Source organism: Neofelis nebulosa, chromosome 14 (assembly GCF_028018385.1).
Source record: "Neofelis nebulosa isolate mNeoNeb1 chromosome 14, mNeoNeb1.pri, whole genome shotgun sequence".
Classification (NCBI taxonomy): domain Eukaryota; kingdom Metazoa; phylum Chordata; class Mammalia; order Carnivora; family Felidae; genus Neofelis; species Neofelis nebulosa.
Genome location: NC_080795.1, coordinates 19962273 through 19979102, shown reverse-complemented (window position 1 = coordinate 19979102; position 16830 = coordinate 19962273). Strand labels below are relative to the sequence as shown.

At 37.7% G+C, this 16830-nt stretch overlaps 1 protein-coding gene across 4 annotated transcripts in view; it reads left to right on the top strand.

The window, feature by feature from the left end:
* The window catches only part of SLCO5A1 (solute carrier organic anion transporter family member 5A1), a 299230-nt gene that overhangs the window by 237307 nt on the left and 45093 nt on the right, over nt 1-16830 (top strand). For 3 of the 4 annotated variants that reach the window (XR_009253722.1, XR_009253721.1, XM_058699780.1), the window contains exon 5: nt 262-426. The exons of the other annotated variant lie outside the window; for it this stretch is intronic. Coding sequence is in view for 1 of the 3 variants with exons in the window: in XM_058699780.1 (XP_058555763.1) it covers nt 262-426 (165 nt within the window). In the remaining 2 variants the exon portion in view is untranslated. The remainder of the gene's footprint in view (nt 1-261; nt 427-16830) is intronic. 4 annotated transcript variants of the gene reach the window in all.

The following is a 16830-nucleotide window of genomic DNA, read 5'->3' as shown; positions in this document are numbered from 1 at the left end:
GTTATTTGTGTATGGATATGTTTTTTGCTACTTTATCAAATTTCTTTATCCTAGTTGAAAAATTAAAAAAAAGAACACCCAAATCTGTTTAATAAAGGGGCTGGTTTCTAATCAGTCATCAAGTTTTTCTTTTATTTTCTATTCAATAGTCTCGAATATTGCTGAATGGCTATTTCCAGTTCATTTCAAAAACAATTCAATTTTATTTTACTTTCCATCCCTTATTTATAACATTCATTTGTCATTTTTGTCATTTTGTAGACCTACCAAGAGCAGCTGTCAGGATCTTAAGCAACATGACATTCCTTTTTGTGAGTTTGTCATACACAGCTGAGAGTGCCATTGTAACTGCTTTCATTACCTTCATTCCCAAGTTCATCGAGTCACAGTTTGGTATCCCAGCTTCCAATGCCAGCATCTACACTGGTAAGGCACTGCCTTTAGAGCTCCTTGAAAACATGATCATTTTTGACCACTAAACTAAAATGCAATGAGTTGAAGAGAAAGTTCATTCTAACATCAAAGTGTTTAATAAATTCATTAACGGCTACCTGCCTCCCCCCCGCCCCAGACTCCACCCCCATTTTAGGAGGAAGGGGTCCTTGACTGTTTTCTCATTGACTCAGATTGTGTTACCATGTGACGTTTTTACCGACTGTATTTTGGAAAGGGATAACTTTGCATAATTATGTTTTTAGTGGTTCTCAGTTAAAAAGAATGTAACAGGCAGTGGCTTTCAAATTTAAATATGAATATATCTTTTTATGGGTTGACGTGAGTTAAATTTTGAAAAATTAATGAAAACATTTTTTGAATGGATAATATGAAAAGTAGATCAGGTCCATGGTACCAGGATATCCTCTTGATGAATATAAATGGATCTTGATCGAATTACTGGAGATACTTGAACTTATAAAGGAAATCTATGAATTTTGTTTTAGAAGATGTTTTATGTCTGGGAAAATGATTTTTGGAGGCTATGATACATGTACCCATTGTACATAGTACTCAGGTCTTTTTTCATAGTATATTAGGCACTCAGAAATATGGGGACATTAACTCTCAGATATGGGGGGAATTTTCAGTGCATTATATCATAATATTTTGGATATTTCCTTAGTGGTTTCAACGATGGTCAAATGACTATATCTTTCTAAGGCTCAATTTGTTATTAAAATATTACTTAAACAGTTTAGTGGAGACTTATGATACCTTTTCTGATGACTTTGGCTCCCACTTTATCCTCCATGTCCGCATTCAAACTTGGCAAGTTAGAATTATCTGGAAGTTAACAGGCAAAATTATATGATTGTAGAAAGAGAGTTTGGCTTGAAATACTTAGGTGATCACTTTGTTTTCTTATTTCATTTTCCACATGAAAAGACCTACATACTGGGTGGTGGGGCCCTGGTAGCAAATATTTTTGTAAAGGGTATACTGCTTTGGACCATTGTAATTGTCACCCCAAAATATTTTTTCCCCATTTGCTTTTCAAAATATGTTTTCCTTACATATTTACTTATACATGTATAAAATAGAATTTACAGATCAAAATCTGAATGATGCATTTCTAATTTAATTTTTACACTAATCCTTTGAGCAACAATTCTTGGTCAGGGAAACAAGTGTTGTCTCGTAGCTAGATCTGACGCCACACAGCTGATAAATGCAGAGTAGTCTCAAGCATTTCCCTAACTAAGTTTCAGTATTAGAAGGTGTTACTGGCACGGAGATTCACAGTCAAATAAATTGGGGACCTGCTGAGTTGAACAATGTATTACAGTTGTTTGCCACAGGACTCTTCATTACCCTTAATATGCCAATCTGTGTGGTGAAACTCCCAGACGAAGGCTCAAGGGTACTGTCTTTCCCAAATACATTTGACTATGAAATCCAACTTTTTAATGGCATCTCTCCCATGAACAGTTTTCTTCAGGACCCACATCGAGAAACACTGCTATTCTATCCTATGTACCCCTGTCCCAGCCAGACTAGGGGAACAGAGCTGTCTGGATCATCCCATTTCCATCCAGAGGTGCCATTTTGACCCCTATAGTTATAGGGGCATTAGTACAGTGCTGAGCCAGGTAGGAATTGACGCATATTGAATCATATTGGCTATCTGTTGGACACTGCTGGAGGCATAGGCTAGACATAAAACTACTTGTGGAAAAATAAAGGTTTCAGTTGGACCTGGGGTGTTTCACTATGGAATCCCACAGCGGTGTGGTCAATGCTGTAGTCACTGAACATGGCACCCTCAGTGAAGGACAGTGCAGGATTAGATAAAGCTAGCTCACGGAATTAGTTCGTCCCCTGTTCTAACATCAGGATTAAAAAAGCAACATCACCCAGTGACAATTCCATTCTGGTTTTGTCATCAGTAGTTTTTGTTTTGTTTTGCTTTGTTTTAATAATCATTGTGAATGCAATTTATATTATGTTTAATAGTCTCCTGTGTTCTGATAAAAGGCTTTTTATTCCCAGCTCATATTCTTTTTCCTTCCTTTCCAGATAGATAACAAATAATAATAGTCAAAAGGTATTCAGATTAATTAAGAGTGGAAGATTGCTTGTCATATAACAATAAGATGAGCAAGGATGATAATCCTTTATAAAGCTTACCTTGATTTTTTGAATTTTTGTTAATTGAATCCTTCTTCTTACCCTCTGAGCAGAGATTTATATTTTTAAAGAACTTATTTAGTTTAATTTAATCTTTTATTCTCTTTATATGCATGTAAGTGACATGGAGAATTAAGAAATGTATCTGAACAAGAATGTTAAAAATAGTTGTAATCTCATCTGACAAGATTTTCAAGCTAAGGTTCTCTTTAAAAAAAAAATATTTAAGAGGATTATTTGGTAAATACTTTGGCCTTTCCAGAGCCATTTGCTTGTGTTGTGTTATATGGTAGAGATGAAGTTCCATACATGTATCTGTCTCCTATAGTCCTTGAGTACCAGCTCTGTGCACAGCACTGTGCCATGTGTATGTATGGCTGGGATGTGGGGGGTGGAGGGGGAGGTAGGGTATGGTGGCGTGTCTATAAAGACTCAAACCAGAGCCATAAGATATGTATAGAGCTGCCTGTATTTGTATCTACACAATGGCAGTGAATCCGGGTTCATGTTTCATTCTTCTCGTTTGTGGTCTTTCTGCTAACCCATTTAGGGTCACATTTGTTGATTCAAATGAACTGTTATGAGGTTGCTGTTTTAGGAAAGGCTGAACGAAGGGAAAGAGCCCTGAAGGAGGAGGTAGAGCAGCTTTGAATCCTGCAGCTGCTGGTTATTAGCTGTGTTACTTTTGGCAAATCGCTTTGCTTCCTACACTTCAGCTAAAACTGAGGTTTACCTGTATAATGAAGACAATAGCTCCCCTGTTTCTAGGTGTCCATGTTGTGAGGATTCAATGAAGTGGTGACTAGTGATTTGTGCTGAATCTTCCCTAACTTCAAATGGGCACAATATAAATTGAAAAATACAACTTAATCATATATTATTATTATTTTTAAATTTTTTTTTAAATGTTTATTTATTTTTGAGACAGAGAGAAACAGAGCATGAACGGGGGAGGGGCAGAGAGAGAGGGAGACACAGAATCGGAAGCAGGCTCCAGGCTCTGAGCCATCAGCCCAGAGTCCGACGCAAGGCTCAAACTCATGGGCCGTGAGATCGTGACCTGAGCTGAAGTCGGACGCTTAACCGACTGAGCCACCCAGGCACCCAACTTAAACATATATTATAAGGAGAAAATTAATATCGATGATGTTGACAGTAGCACCTTCCATTTGAGGTCATGCAGCTTGAACAGGTCTGAGAATGACAGCTCTATACTAATCATGGTGATAATAAAACGACTACTGACATTTACTGAATGTTTACTAAGCAGGAGACACTATTTAAACTTTTTCATATGGACATTACTTAATCCCTGTAACCAGTGCCTGTGTAGTAGGTGTTCTTGATTATATCCATTTTCCAGTTGAGGAAACGTCTAGGGAAATTTAAATAACTTGCTTAAAGACATGCAAATAATTAGAGCCAGGAGGCTAGTGTGTTGGAGTATATAACTATCCATATGTGATTTTTATTGAAATATTATAATAGACCTATGCTATTTTATCACTTCTAGGCAGTTGTTTTTTAAATTTTTTTTTTTTTATTTCAGAGAAATTGTATTCTAAGATTCAACTTCTTCCCTTTCTATAGCAGCCTTTGTCACTGAGCCATGGTCAACAACATTCATTTTCTTTTTAAAAAAATTTTTTTTTTCAACGCTTTTTATTTATTTTTGGGACAGAGAGAGACAGAGCATGAATGGGGGAGGGGCAGAGAGAGAGGGACACACAGAATCGGAAACAGGCTCCAGGCTCCGAGCCATCAGCCCAGAGCCTGACGCGGGGCTCAAACTCACGGACCGCGAGATCGTGACCTGGCTGAAGTCGGACGCTTAACCGACTGCGCCACCCAGGCGCCCCAACAACATTCATTTTCAGAGCATCGGTGTTCTTTAGCATCACCTTTGCTTTTCTGGGGTCCTGCCCTTTTGTGTGCAGAATTATAAAGGGTTAGACACTTGGTCTTTGCAAGAGAAATGGCCATGGAGAACTCTATTTTGCTTTTCATTGGAGAATAGTCAAAATACTTATTTCTTTGGTAAGGGGATTAGGATGGGGTGTGATTTTTTTTTTTTTTTTAATGTCCGTCATTTTTATTGTTGTCAAATTAACCAAATAATTGCCATCTGTCTTTAGCTACTGATTCAAAGTTTTGTCGATGAGATTCAAAGCAGTACCACTGAACTCAGATTGCAGCCTTTGGGAATCCCTGCATCCTTAGAAGCCAGAGAGACATGCACATGCTTTGATTTGCTTCATTCTTCTGAGGGCATCTACAGCTTTTCTATACCATTTCTTTAATTTTATAAGAATAGTTTAATAGGAGCACCTCCTGGGTGGCTTAATTGGTTAAGTGTACGACTTCGGCTCAGGTCATGATCTCACAGTTTGTGGGTTTGAGCCCTGCGTCGGGCTCTGTGCTGACCGCTCAGAGCCTGGAGCCTGCTTCAGATTCTGTGTCTCCCTCTCTCTCTCCCTCCCCTGCTCACGCTCTGTCTCTCTCTCAAAAATGAATAAACATTAAAAAATGCTTTCTTTAAAAATACATTTTATACCAATTTTATAAATGTATACATAGTTTTTTTAACATTAACATTAAACTTTTAAGTGCAAATGGACCATATTAAGAATGGATGCACTTAGCAGCACTGCCCATTTCCAAGGTCAGGCAATGACACTGGATTCCACAAGATGTGGGTGGACCCTCGAACACGCTGTGCTCTGGGAAAGGAGAGGAAGGTCCCTGCAAACCAACATCCTGCTGCAGTTGCTAGAGTCTTCTCACTTCCATACTTTTAAACAATCTTGAGATAAATAGAGGCTATTAGGACCTAAGAGTGGCAATTACAGGATCTTTGTCTTTTGGGCAGAAAGGTATTTATTACACTAAATTACATGTGTTTTTTCTTCAGTGCTAATTAGGACTTTTGTAGAACGTAATGATGGACAGTAAGTTAAGATACTCAGATTCTTTTTATTTGTTGATTAGCCAGTTAATTTCAGACATGTTTGAGTGCCTACCATGTGGCAGATCCTTAGCCAATGCACTAATGGTGGTGGTTACACAGAGTTCAGTTGCTTAAGAAGATTCAGAGGACTTAGGATGAGGATGTTTACACATGGATACTCCATGACAACGGCACTGAAATAAGAGTGTCCTTGTCAGTCACAGACCATCTCTGGGTGGCATGGCAGGACCAGTTTTCTCTCTTATATCTGGCACCGCTGACATATAGTTGAAACACCCAGGAAGCAGAGCCCCAGATGGAGGCTCAGCTGGTGTTATATTTTCATAATACTTTTTATAGATTTCAAAAAAAATTTTAAAGTTTATTTATTTATTTTTGAGAAAGAGATAGTGTGAATGGGGGAGGGGCAGAGAGAGAGGGAGAGAGAAAATCCCAAACAGGCTCCATGCTGTCAGTGCAGAGCCCAACGCGGGGATTGGACTCACAAAACCATGAGATTATGACCTGAGCTGAAACCAAGAGTTGGATTTTTAACCGAATGAGCCACCCAGGCGCCCCCTATAATACTTTTTATATTTCAAAATATTTTTTATATATTTTTCTTTTCTGTATTTTGCTGGTCCCGTGAGTTCCTGCTCCATAACCAACCTTAGCAGTGGAACTCTCCAGGTGGTCTTAGCGAGACCAAGTACAAATCTTCATGCTCAGTTTTATCAATAAACAGTGCTAAAAGCTGGTACAAATCATCCCCAAACTCCTCAGATCCAGGCTGGGATCAACGATATTAATCTGTGTGTTTCACGTCTTGACTAGGAGTCAGTGCCCTGATTCAGCAGGCAGCCCAGGTGGATCTCAGGCCTGTGAAGTTACCCCTCAGAGCTAGTCCAGGGTACGTTAGTACATAAGGTGGACGGCATCTTGGCCCACTGTGTAACTGTAAGTTTATCAGTTTTTCTTTATCAGAGAATAGTTTTTCTAATCTAGAAAATAATAGTTTGGACTGGAGTGAACTCTGATTTCTTCCTTTTTGCAAATCTTAGATTAAATAATTTTCCTAAGGCCACACGTACCAAATCAATTTATTCTTAACCATATAACTGATAGAGTTATTTTCTTACAAGGGGATTAGTTATTAAGCAAGTCATCATTTCCGTGGTATTTTTAGTAATTTGCATCGCCACCAACTTTGGCCATGTCTAACATCCACATGATCTGTTTTTCTTTCTGTGGGCAGCCTGATGCAATCCACAGACCTCTCTTTGAATCCCAGATCTGTCATTTAACTAAATGCATGATTTTAGCCAAGTCACTTAACCACTTTGTTTCTCATTTGTAAAATGTGAGTGTTCATATCCCAGGGCTACTGAAAAAATGAAATGAAATAATTATATCTTAAAGCATTTCATACCTAGTATGAAAAGCTGCTCAGTAAAAATTAGTTTTTCCCCCTTTATATGTTGTGAAACTGTGGGGGGGGTTCTTTTCTTTTTTTTTTTCCAAATTTTATTTAAATTCTAGTTTGTTAATATATACTGTAATACTGGTTTCAGGAGTAGAATTTAGTGATTTATTTAGTGATTTACATACAACACCTGGGCTCATCATAACAAGTGCCCTCTTTAATATCCATCACCCATTTAGCTCACCCCACACCCACCTCCCTCTGTAAGAAACTGTTAAATTTAAATTCCTATTAAAAAGTTATCTTAGGTTCTCTGATTTATTTATTTTCTAAAGTTTTATTTTTTACTTATTTATTTTTCCAAGTATATTGTTTTATTTTGAGAGAGAGAGACAGAGAGAGAGCGTGCATGGGCAAGAGAGGGGCAGAGGAGAGAGAGAGAGAGAGAGAGAGAGAGAGAGAGAGAGAGAGAGAATCCCAAGTAGGCTCCATGCTGTCAGTGCAGAGCCCAGTGCGGGGCTGGATTTTATGAACCATGAGATCATGACCTGAGCCAAAATCAAGAGTTGGATTCTTAGCCGACTGAGCCAACCAGGCACCCCACGTTTTCTGATTTAAAACAAACTTTGTATTAGTCTGATTTAGAGTGGCAATTTGAAGGCATTTTGTTAAATTCCGCCTGTTAGGCAAAGTAATACATTCAAATGAAATTGTAAGGAGGGATTTTTTTAGTCTCGATCATAGGAGTAAAGCAGCAGAAACCTCCTGGGGCAGGAGACAGACAGAAGTTGCTGGGAGGGTTATTCATATCAGTGTATCATGGATCTCCATCTGTCTGTCTGTCTCTCAGTTGCTTGAAATTAATTAATTCACCAACTGACCAGCTTCCTGTTTGGCCAGTTCTCCAAATGCCCTTATTTCTTTTTATTCTTTCCCTTTGTTTACCAATTTCCAGAGTAACAATTTATATTCTAGCAGATTTGTATAGTCACCGATAAATTTGAAAATATAATGAACTCATGGTTATTTATAAGCTTGATGTGCTTTAATCCATAGTGGTCATTGTTCTGTTTGATGCTCCATTTGTCCGGTCTTTGGTCACTGGGTGCCCTTTCAAGTTAGCACCTGTATCCTTTGGCACTAGCTCAGTAGTCTTTCAGTTTCTGGCATGATAAAAAATGACTGCTTATATTATGTTTCCTGCCCTAGACTTGGGATCAGTCATATTTCTGCAAGGAGCTGTGGTTCCTTTTAGAGGAAAATGATATTTGGAGATCACCATCTGGACAGTAGGGTTGCTCATTGGTACCAGGTTGTCATTGTTGTTAGGCCTTTTTAAAAAAATTTTTTTTTAATAAAGAGAAAAATAGATCATGAAGTTATACTGATATTTTTGCTTCAAACTTAAAAGCAGGTTATTAATTAACTTCTTTGATATTATATTGTATCTCTTTGCTCTAATTCTGAAAGTCTTTTTTTTCCTAGTGACTTTAGAATAATTTATCCAAGTGTGTATACGTGTGTGTGTGTAATAGTTTCACGTGTATATACATGTGTGTATGTGTGTGTATAATAGCTTCAAACCAAATATCAGTATTGTTACCAACCATGAAATATGAAATGCAGTTTTAGACTTCTTTGTGGTTCTTCTTATCTTTAGGCTATCTCTTAACGGCTGTGTAAAATACTGTGACCTAAAGTTATTTGAAATGATTCTTCTCTGGTTATGCCACCAACTCGATATACTGGGGAGTTTGTTGGCTTTAGTTTGTTTTCAGTTTTTAGGGATTATTTTATTTTTATATTTTTAAGTTAATTTAAAAAAGTTATGTAATACATTTTGCAGGATTGGGAAGTCAAAACCGTAAAACAAAGGACATTCAGAGAGGCCTTGCTTGCATCCTTGTCCCAGTTCTCTCTCTCCCTATAAAGGTAGCATTTTATTAGTTTATCTCTCTTGCTTCCTTTTGAATAGGTTAAGTGTAAATATGTGTATTAAGTATGCAATATATGTAATATATGCATGAGCATTTTATATTAGCATCTTTCCCCCTTCTTACCCCAGAATTGGTATACCATACACTCTGTTCAGTACCTCAGAGACCTCGCTCATTTCTTTTACAGCCAAATAGTACAGTATGCTATTGTGCGGATAGTCTATTTGCTCCCTGATTTGAGGACATTGGGTTTTTTCCATTCTTTTGCTATAATGACACATATAGTGAAGTAATTTCATACTAAAAAGCCCATTTGTCTAAAATACTTCTTTCTTTTTAACTATTTAATTTACTCGTCCAGCTTTCAATTAACCTTTATTCCAGCAAAAAGAAAAAAAAAAAAAGCGGATTCCACACAGGAGAGGGAAACGGAGAGCTCAGGAATATATTTGTCGTATAATACTCAGTCCTTACCCCCCTCCCCCAACAAGGCTTAGCATTTTCCCTCAGAGTGCTGTAATGATCAAAAGAGGGAATCTTTCTGAAAGCTCTTTGAAAAATCTATATAGCTTTTGGGAATCCAGATCAAAATGGAGTCTTTCCTTTAGTATGAGTCTGTGCTATGATGGTAAAAGCAGGTGACCTTCGTTAGGCTTCCACTCTTAGCTAGGTGCAATGATAGAAAGGGCCCTTCTAGGCATCATTTGCTGCCTTTGTTGCAATGCTGCATTGGAGGGCCTACTCTCTCTAGTTTACAGTGGATAAAACAGGTGTAAAGAGCAGTTTTTGCAAGCTGTACATCAGCAGTCCATAATACAGGTCCGTAATATATACATTGGGCTGGTCCTCAGGGAAGCTGCTTATGTTTTAGAATTTCTATTGCATAAATGATCTCTCCTCCAACTTTTTATGCATTGAGTAAGAGGATCAGTTTTGGAAGGAGACAGATCTTGTTGAAATTCTTGCTCATCCTTTTTATCCATCCATCCATCCATCCATCCATCCATCCATCCATCCTTCCTTCCATCCACCTATCCATCCATCTTGCACAAGTATTTATAGAACTTCTCCTATGGGCCTGGCACTGTGCAAGTTCTAGGAAAACCATGATGAGAATATAGAGCGATCCCATCCTCAAGGACTTTGTAGTATAATGACCCTATAATGCTTCCTGTGTTCTTGGACAAGTTCATGAAGTTTTGTGAGTGGTAGAGATTGTGAGGATTAAATGAGGGAACGTAGATTGTGTGCTTGGCACAGTGTTTGGGAAGTAGCCATTAGGAATAACTGCAATACCCACTTTATGAGATACTCCTGGGAAAAGACATCTAAAGCAGAAAGAAGAGTGAAGGCAGGACTTAGGGCATGGAGAAACATTAATAGCAAAGATGATCTGGGGGAAATGGATTTGAGGAGTAAAAAGAGAGATGAAAGGTGACTAACAGCGGGAAAATGAAAGAGGAGACAAGAGACTTGACACTAATGTGAAAGGCTGAGGGATTATTTTATCTGAACTGAGGGAGGCTTAGAGATGCAATATAAATTATAAAGTGCATTGCTTTAAAGTGTAATACATTGTACGTGAAACTGATTTCAGTTAAATCAGTGTTGAGGTAGGGTTAGATCTTGATATCTCAGTTTGATTTATTCTCCACTTATTGTTCAACTTTCCAATATGTCTGTTTTGCATAACTCTTAGTGGGTAAAAAGACATTTTAAGTATTTTAATTTCATATATTCGAGCACTGTGCAGTGAAATGCCAGATGACTAAATCTCTCAATTAAATGAAATGTTTTTGTTCCACTCATCTTTGATGATTACTAGTTCTTATGTCTGGGATTTGTTTCCCATGCACACCCATGTGTGTATGCGTGCACAGAGAAAAATGAGGACAGGCATCACTTATAAGGGATTTTATGGGCTCAGAGGACATTCAGACCAGTTTTCCCCAGATTTCTACATCTACATTCATTGCCCCTTGATGATCATTGATGTCCAGAATGGCCCAGAGGCCCCTTGAGAGCCTTAGCCATCAAAAAGAATACATTTCGTTCACAGAGCAGGATTTATTTATGTATAAAAGTTGAGTTGAGAAAGATTAGGGAGCTTTTGAAAAGGACTGAAAACCCAAGGGAGAGAATGAAATGTCCGGCACAGAAGTAAGAGGCTGCTAAGTGCATCGTATCCTTGGTTAAGTCAGCATTGACGTGCACCCAATAGATTTGATGAATGAATGACTGTAAATATTAATCTCTTTGGCCCTCAGTCTGCTCTTTGAATGAAGGATTGAATTAGACAACCTTTCTTCAAAGATCAACTAGCAAACATCCCACCATCACTCCCCGACCCCCTGCCAACCCTGCAAAATTTTCTGATTTTTGCAAGCAATTTCTTTTTCTAGGCATTCAAGTTAGTCAATGTCTTAATATTTTGCTTTGGTATATGTAAGGTATATATAAGGTGTATGTAATACCTTTTCCTGGCAGTTCAAATTAGACATATTAAATATATATTTTTCTTTTTCTTTTTCTCTTTTGTTGTATGTGATGGAACTGAAGTAGTTCCTCAGTAGTGAATTGCTACTTTTTGGGGGTGGGTGGGTGGGGAGGAATTAGCAAGGATTAAGGTAGTTTGGTAATTAACTATACTCCTTTTGAGAGCTCAAGAACATTTTATCGAGCATGATCCCGTTTTGGCAGGTCCGTACCCTGCTAAAGTGAGGTGATCCCCACATGCTTTGTAGTGAGCCAATATGTTATAAGCTGATATGTTGTAAGGATATGGATTTTGGAGTTAGAATGTCTGGGTTTAAGATCTGCCTCTGCCACTTATTAGCTGTGTAACTTTGGGTGAGTTAACTAATTTCTTTGGCCTCTGCTTTACTAGTTGTGAATGATGTAATCGTATCGATTTTATAGGGCTGTTGAAGTTTTTAAGTGCTTCAAAACCACTTATTAAATAAAAGACAGAGCCTAAGGAATATGTCAACGGTATAACGATGTAATGGGACAGATGGTGGCTACACTTGGGGTGAACATAGCATAACATATAAACTTGCCAAATCACTAAGTTGTACAGTGAAAACTAATGTCACATCATGTGTCAACTATACTGAAATAAAATTTTTAAAAAAATATTTATTAAATGTAAATAAATATTAATTATTAATGGGAATGACCTTGGCTTTCCTCTCTACTCATCAAATATTCCATCCTCTGTAATAAGACAGGAGAGTCAGGACTGCTATGGAAGGAGATGAGGAAGAGGGGGCTCAGAGTATAACATTATCCCAGTTTTGTGGATAGATAAGTAGAGGTATAGGCTCTAACTGAAGGATTCTTGGCTGCACAGGTAGTGGCATCCTGGAGAGCTAGAGACAAACTCTGACTCCCAGCTTGTGCCACCATTCCTCCTTTCCTCAGAAATGCTTTCTGAAGATCTTGCCCCTGAGCGTGGCCGGTTTATTACCACATAGACAAGGGAATACCTTACTCTTTTCAACTAAACAATAAAACATGGGCTTAAACATTATTAGAAGTGGAAACAATGTCCTTTTGTAACCTGAACCATCTAATGATGGACCACAGAAAATTTCCCTTGCTGTCAGGCTCAACTTGATGTCTTCTTTTCATTGGCCAGAAAGCAAAACATGGGGTTATTTAAATTTGTTACCAACAGTTAATGTTTCCAAGCCATGGTACTGAAAAAATTTTATATCTCTATTTACAATAAAAATGAGTGTAATTCATGTTGGTGTTTTGACTAAACTGGATGTTTAGAGACATTATAGGTGCAGACTTCTCTTACCTATGCCAGGAACAATTAATGTACCATTGTTGTGTATTGAGCAGTTCAATAATGTTTTGTAACATCTTCCTGCAGTTCATTTGAAATATATTCTATATAAATACATCTCTTTTGGAAATGCAATTGAGATTGGTGGAATTATCCAGAAATGGACAACTGTAGGACAGCTGTATAAATGTCCATAGATTTTCCAATAGAACATCTGTCTTCATGACAAGTTCTTTTTGTCCTATGTCAGCCTTGCTCTCTGAGATAGTTGCTCATGTAACCAATGTGTTGGTAGTTATAGCTACAAGAATATGTATGTGTGTATGTTTGTATCTATAAAACACAACATATATAAATACGTATATATAATGTACATATACACTGTATATAAGTACAAGTTGACAGTTTGGTTTTATATATGTATTATGTGTACTTGTATGTCAATTTGTACTTAAAACTTTTGTTTACTTAAACAGTCATTGGCCTTAACTTTGCTAAGCAAAGTATTCTGCACATTAATTGAAAAATTTTAGGGAGGGGGCGCCTGGGTGGCGCAGTCGGTTAAGCGTCCGACTTCAGCCAGGTCACGATCTCGCGGTCCGTGAGTTCAAGCCCCGCGTCAGGCTCTGGGCTGACGGCTCGGAGCCTGGAGCCTGTTTCCGATTCTGGGTCTCCCTCTCTCTCTGCCCCTCCCCCGTTCATGCTCTGTCTCTCTCTGTCCCAAAAATAAATAAAAAACGTTGAAAAAAAAAATTAAAAAAAAAAAAAAATTTTAGGGAGAATGATTAAAATACTTAAGCAAAACAACTTTTTAAGTTTACCCAAGTACTGTAGAGCATTAAGGGCATTTTCAGTGCTGACAACTAATAATAGATAAATCTTATTTGTCTTTAGATCAGATTCCCAAGAATCTCAGAACAAGGTGCCAGAAAATTTCATGTTAATATAGAATATCTGCCCTTGGGAGAATTTTGCTTTATGGTACGTGCTCCCAGCCTCTCTTAGGCTCATAATCTAGGGATAGAATAGTAGGTCCATTCCCTGAATTCACTGAGTAGTTTCTGAGTGTCTGTCATTTAGCAAACTACTCTGATGCATGTGAAGATGAATAAATGAGGAAACAATATAATTAATAGAGGAAATAGAAGAAATAATGTGCAATGGTCTCATATTATAAAAACCTTTGGGGGTGCCTGGGTGGCTCAGTCGGTTGAGCGTCTGACTTCGGCTCAGGTCATGATCTCGCAGTTTGTGAGTTCAAGCCCTGCATCAGGCTCTGTGCTAACAGCTCAGAGCCTGGAGCCTGCTTCAGATTCTGTGTCCCCCTCTCTCTCCACCCCAGCCCTGCTTTTGCTCTCTCTCTCTGTCTTTCACAAATGAATAAACATAAAAAAACCAAAAACTTTTTAATCTCTGGTGGAGGAATTTTTAGATCAACCAGCAATTAGAAAATACCAGAACTATTTTTTTTTAAAGAAGAGAACTAATTTTTTTAGTTTTAATGAGATCATTATTTTATGGAGTTCCACTTAATTGTGTAGATACTCCCATATTGTGATTTTTTTTTTTTAGCTGCTGTTTTTAAAAAGCATACTGAAATGTTCCTAAACAAATTAGCGTCTATCTCACGGTTTTTTTTGGGGGGAGGGCATTAAGAAGAAGATTATATAATTCTTTTTAGTTATCTTTTCTATTCATAATCTTGTTCATATGTTTTAAAAATATCAGCCTCTCATGTCAAATCATTTGTTAAGGGATGCAAGGAAAAAGTGAATAAATTGTTGACTATCAGAAATACTTCAGAAATGTTTAATTTGTATTCACACACTTGTTATGTACATTACATCTATTAATAAAAATTGCTTTGTTGGTAGAACAAAGCAGTTTTAATGTTATGTAAGAACAAATATATCTTTTTTTTCAATATATGAAATTTATTGTCAAATTGGTTTCCATACAACACCCACTGCTCATCCCAAAAGTTGCCCTCCTCAATACCCATGACCCACCCTCCCCTCCCTCCCACCCCCCATCAACCCTCAGTTTGTTCTAGGTTTTTAAGAGTCTTTTATGCTTTGGCTCCCTCTCTAGCCTCTTTTTTTTTTTTTTTTCCCTTCCCCTCCCCCATGGGTTTCTGGTAAGTTTCTCAGGATCCACCTAAGAGTGAAACCATATGGTATCTGTCTTTCTCTGTATGGCTTATTTCACTTAGCATCACACTCTCCAGTTCCATCCACGTTGCTACAAAGGGCCATATTTCATTCTTTCTCATTGCCACGTGGTACTCCATTGTGTATATAAACCACAATTTCTTTATCCATTCATCAGTTGATGGACATTTAGGCTCTTTCCATAATTTGGCTATTGTTGAGAGTGCTGCTGTAAACATTGGGGTACAAGTGCCCCTATGCATCAGTACTCCTGTATCTCTTGGATAAATTCCTAGCAGTGCTACTGCTGGGTCATAGGGTAGGTCTATTTTTAATGTTGTGAGGAACCTCCACACTGCTTTCCAGAGCGGCTGCACCAGTTTGCATTCCCACCAACAGTGCAAGAGGGTTCCTGTTTCTCCACATCCTCTCCAGCATCTATAGTCTCCTGATTCAAAGAACAAATATATCTTTACAAATAGTCCACCAGAGCTGAAGTCAAGGTTCTGGTCTTGTGCTGTACTTTTGGTATTGTGGTGAACCTAGTCGGTAGGTTCTTCTGTGAATATCATTTGTTGTTTTTTGTTTTAATTTTTTTTCAACGTTTATTTATTTTTGAGACAGAGAGAGACAGAGCATGAACGGGGGAGGGGCAGATAGAGAGAGGGAGACACAGAATCGGAAGCAGGGTCCAGGCTCTGAGCCATCAGCCCAGAGCCTGACGCGGGGACCGTGAGATTGTGACCTGAGCCGAAGTCGGACACTTAAACCGACTGAGCCACCCAGGCGCCCCTGTTGTTTCTTATTATATTATATGATTAAACTTCAAATGTGAATAATTTGCCAAATAGTATATATTTAACATACATTGAGGACAAATTATAGATAAAGACTCATCACTATCTGCCTCAATCAAATTCATTCATATATGCACACACGTGTATATACACACACATCTGTATGCTTTCACACACACATCTATACACATACACAATACATACACACACTTGTATGCACACAGGTACATATTTACACACACACACACACACACACACACACACCGCAAATGTTAACAAATTTGATCCTTTCTGTATTGAAGGCTTGAGTTTGTTTTAGGAGACAGTGAAACGAATTGAAACAAAAAAAGGTAGGAGTTAAGAGACTAGGTTTCAGTTTTAGAAGGAACAATGGATTTGGAATTCAGATAGTAGCTTTCTCCTCTCAGACTTGAAAGGACTCTGGCTTGGAAATCAGATTTGTGTCCTGGCTGTGCTCTATGAGCCTGCTGATATCATTTGTGTGACTTACTTTCCTGAATGTTTAATTTTACGGAAAATGAGGATAAATAGTAACCCATCTCATGGGATAAGATTAAGTGTAAGTGCTTTAAGGCTTAAAGTACTCTACAAATTTATCATGATGATTATATTGTCATTTCATTTTCCCAAAGTCTGTTTCCTTATGTGTTATAAGGAGATAATACCTGTTCATAGAGCCATTATATTGATCCATTAGATGATTGATATGAATGTGCTTTGAAAACACTATAAAAGTTCATTTGCCTCATATGATTTTAGGTTGTTTCTGCTAATGTTGGTTAAAGTTGAAGACCGCTTGCTCCCACATTTAACCTTTAATCCATAGTATTTATTTTTTGATGTGTACCTTATGATTCAAGACAATAATAGGTAAGATTTTTTGAAAGGAATTTTGAGGAATTTTGCTGCTTTAGGTGAGAAATTTGTCTAAAACACTTCCCTTCCTGAAATATACAATTTGGAAAAATTAACCATAAAGCAAGTTTCTAGAAATAAAAATATTTTTTCTTTCACTTTTAGAAAAAACCAAACACCCATTCTTAGGGAAAACAAGTGACTTAAATGGTTGAGAAAGATCACACAAAGAAAATAACAAATGTTTGTAATTTAAATGTATGTCTATGGGAGTGTTAG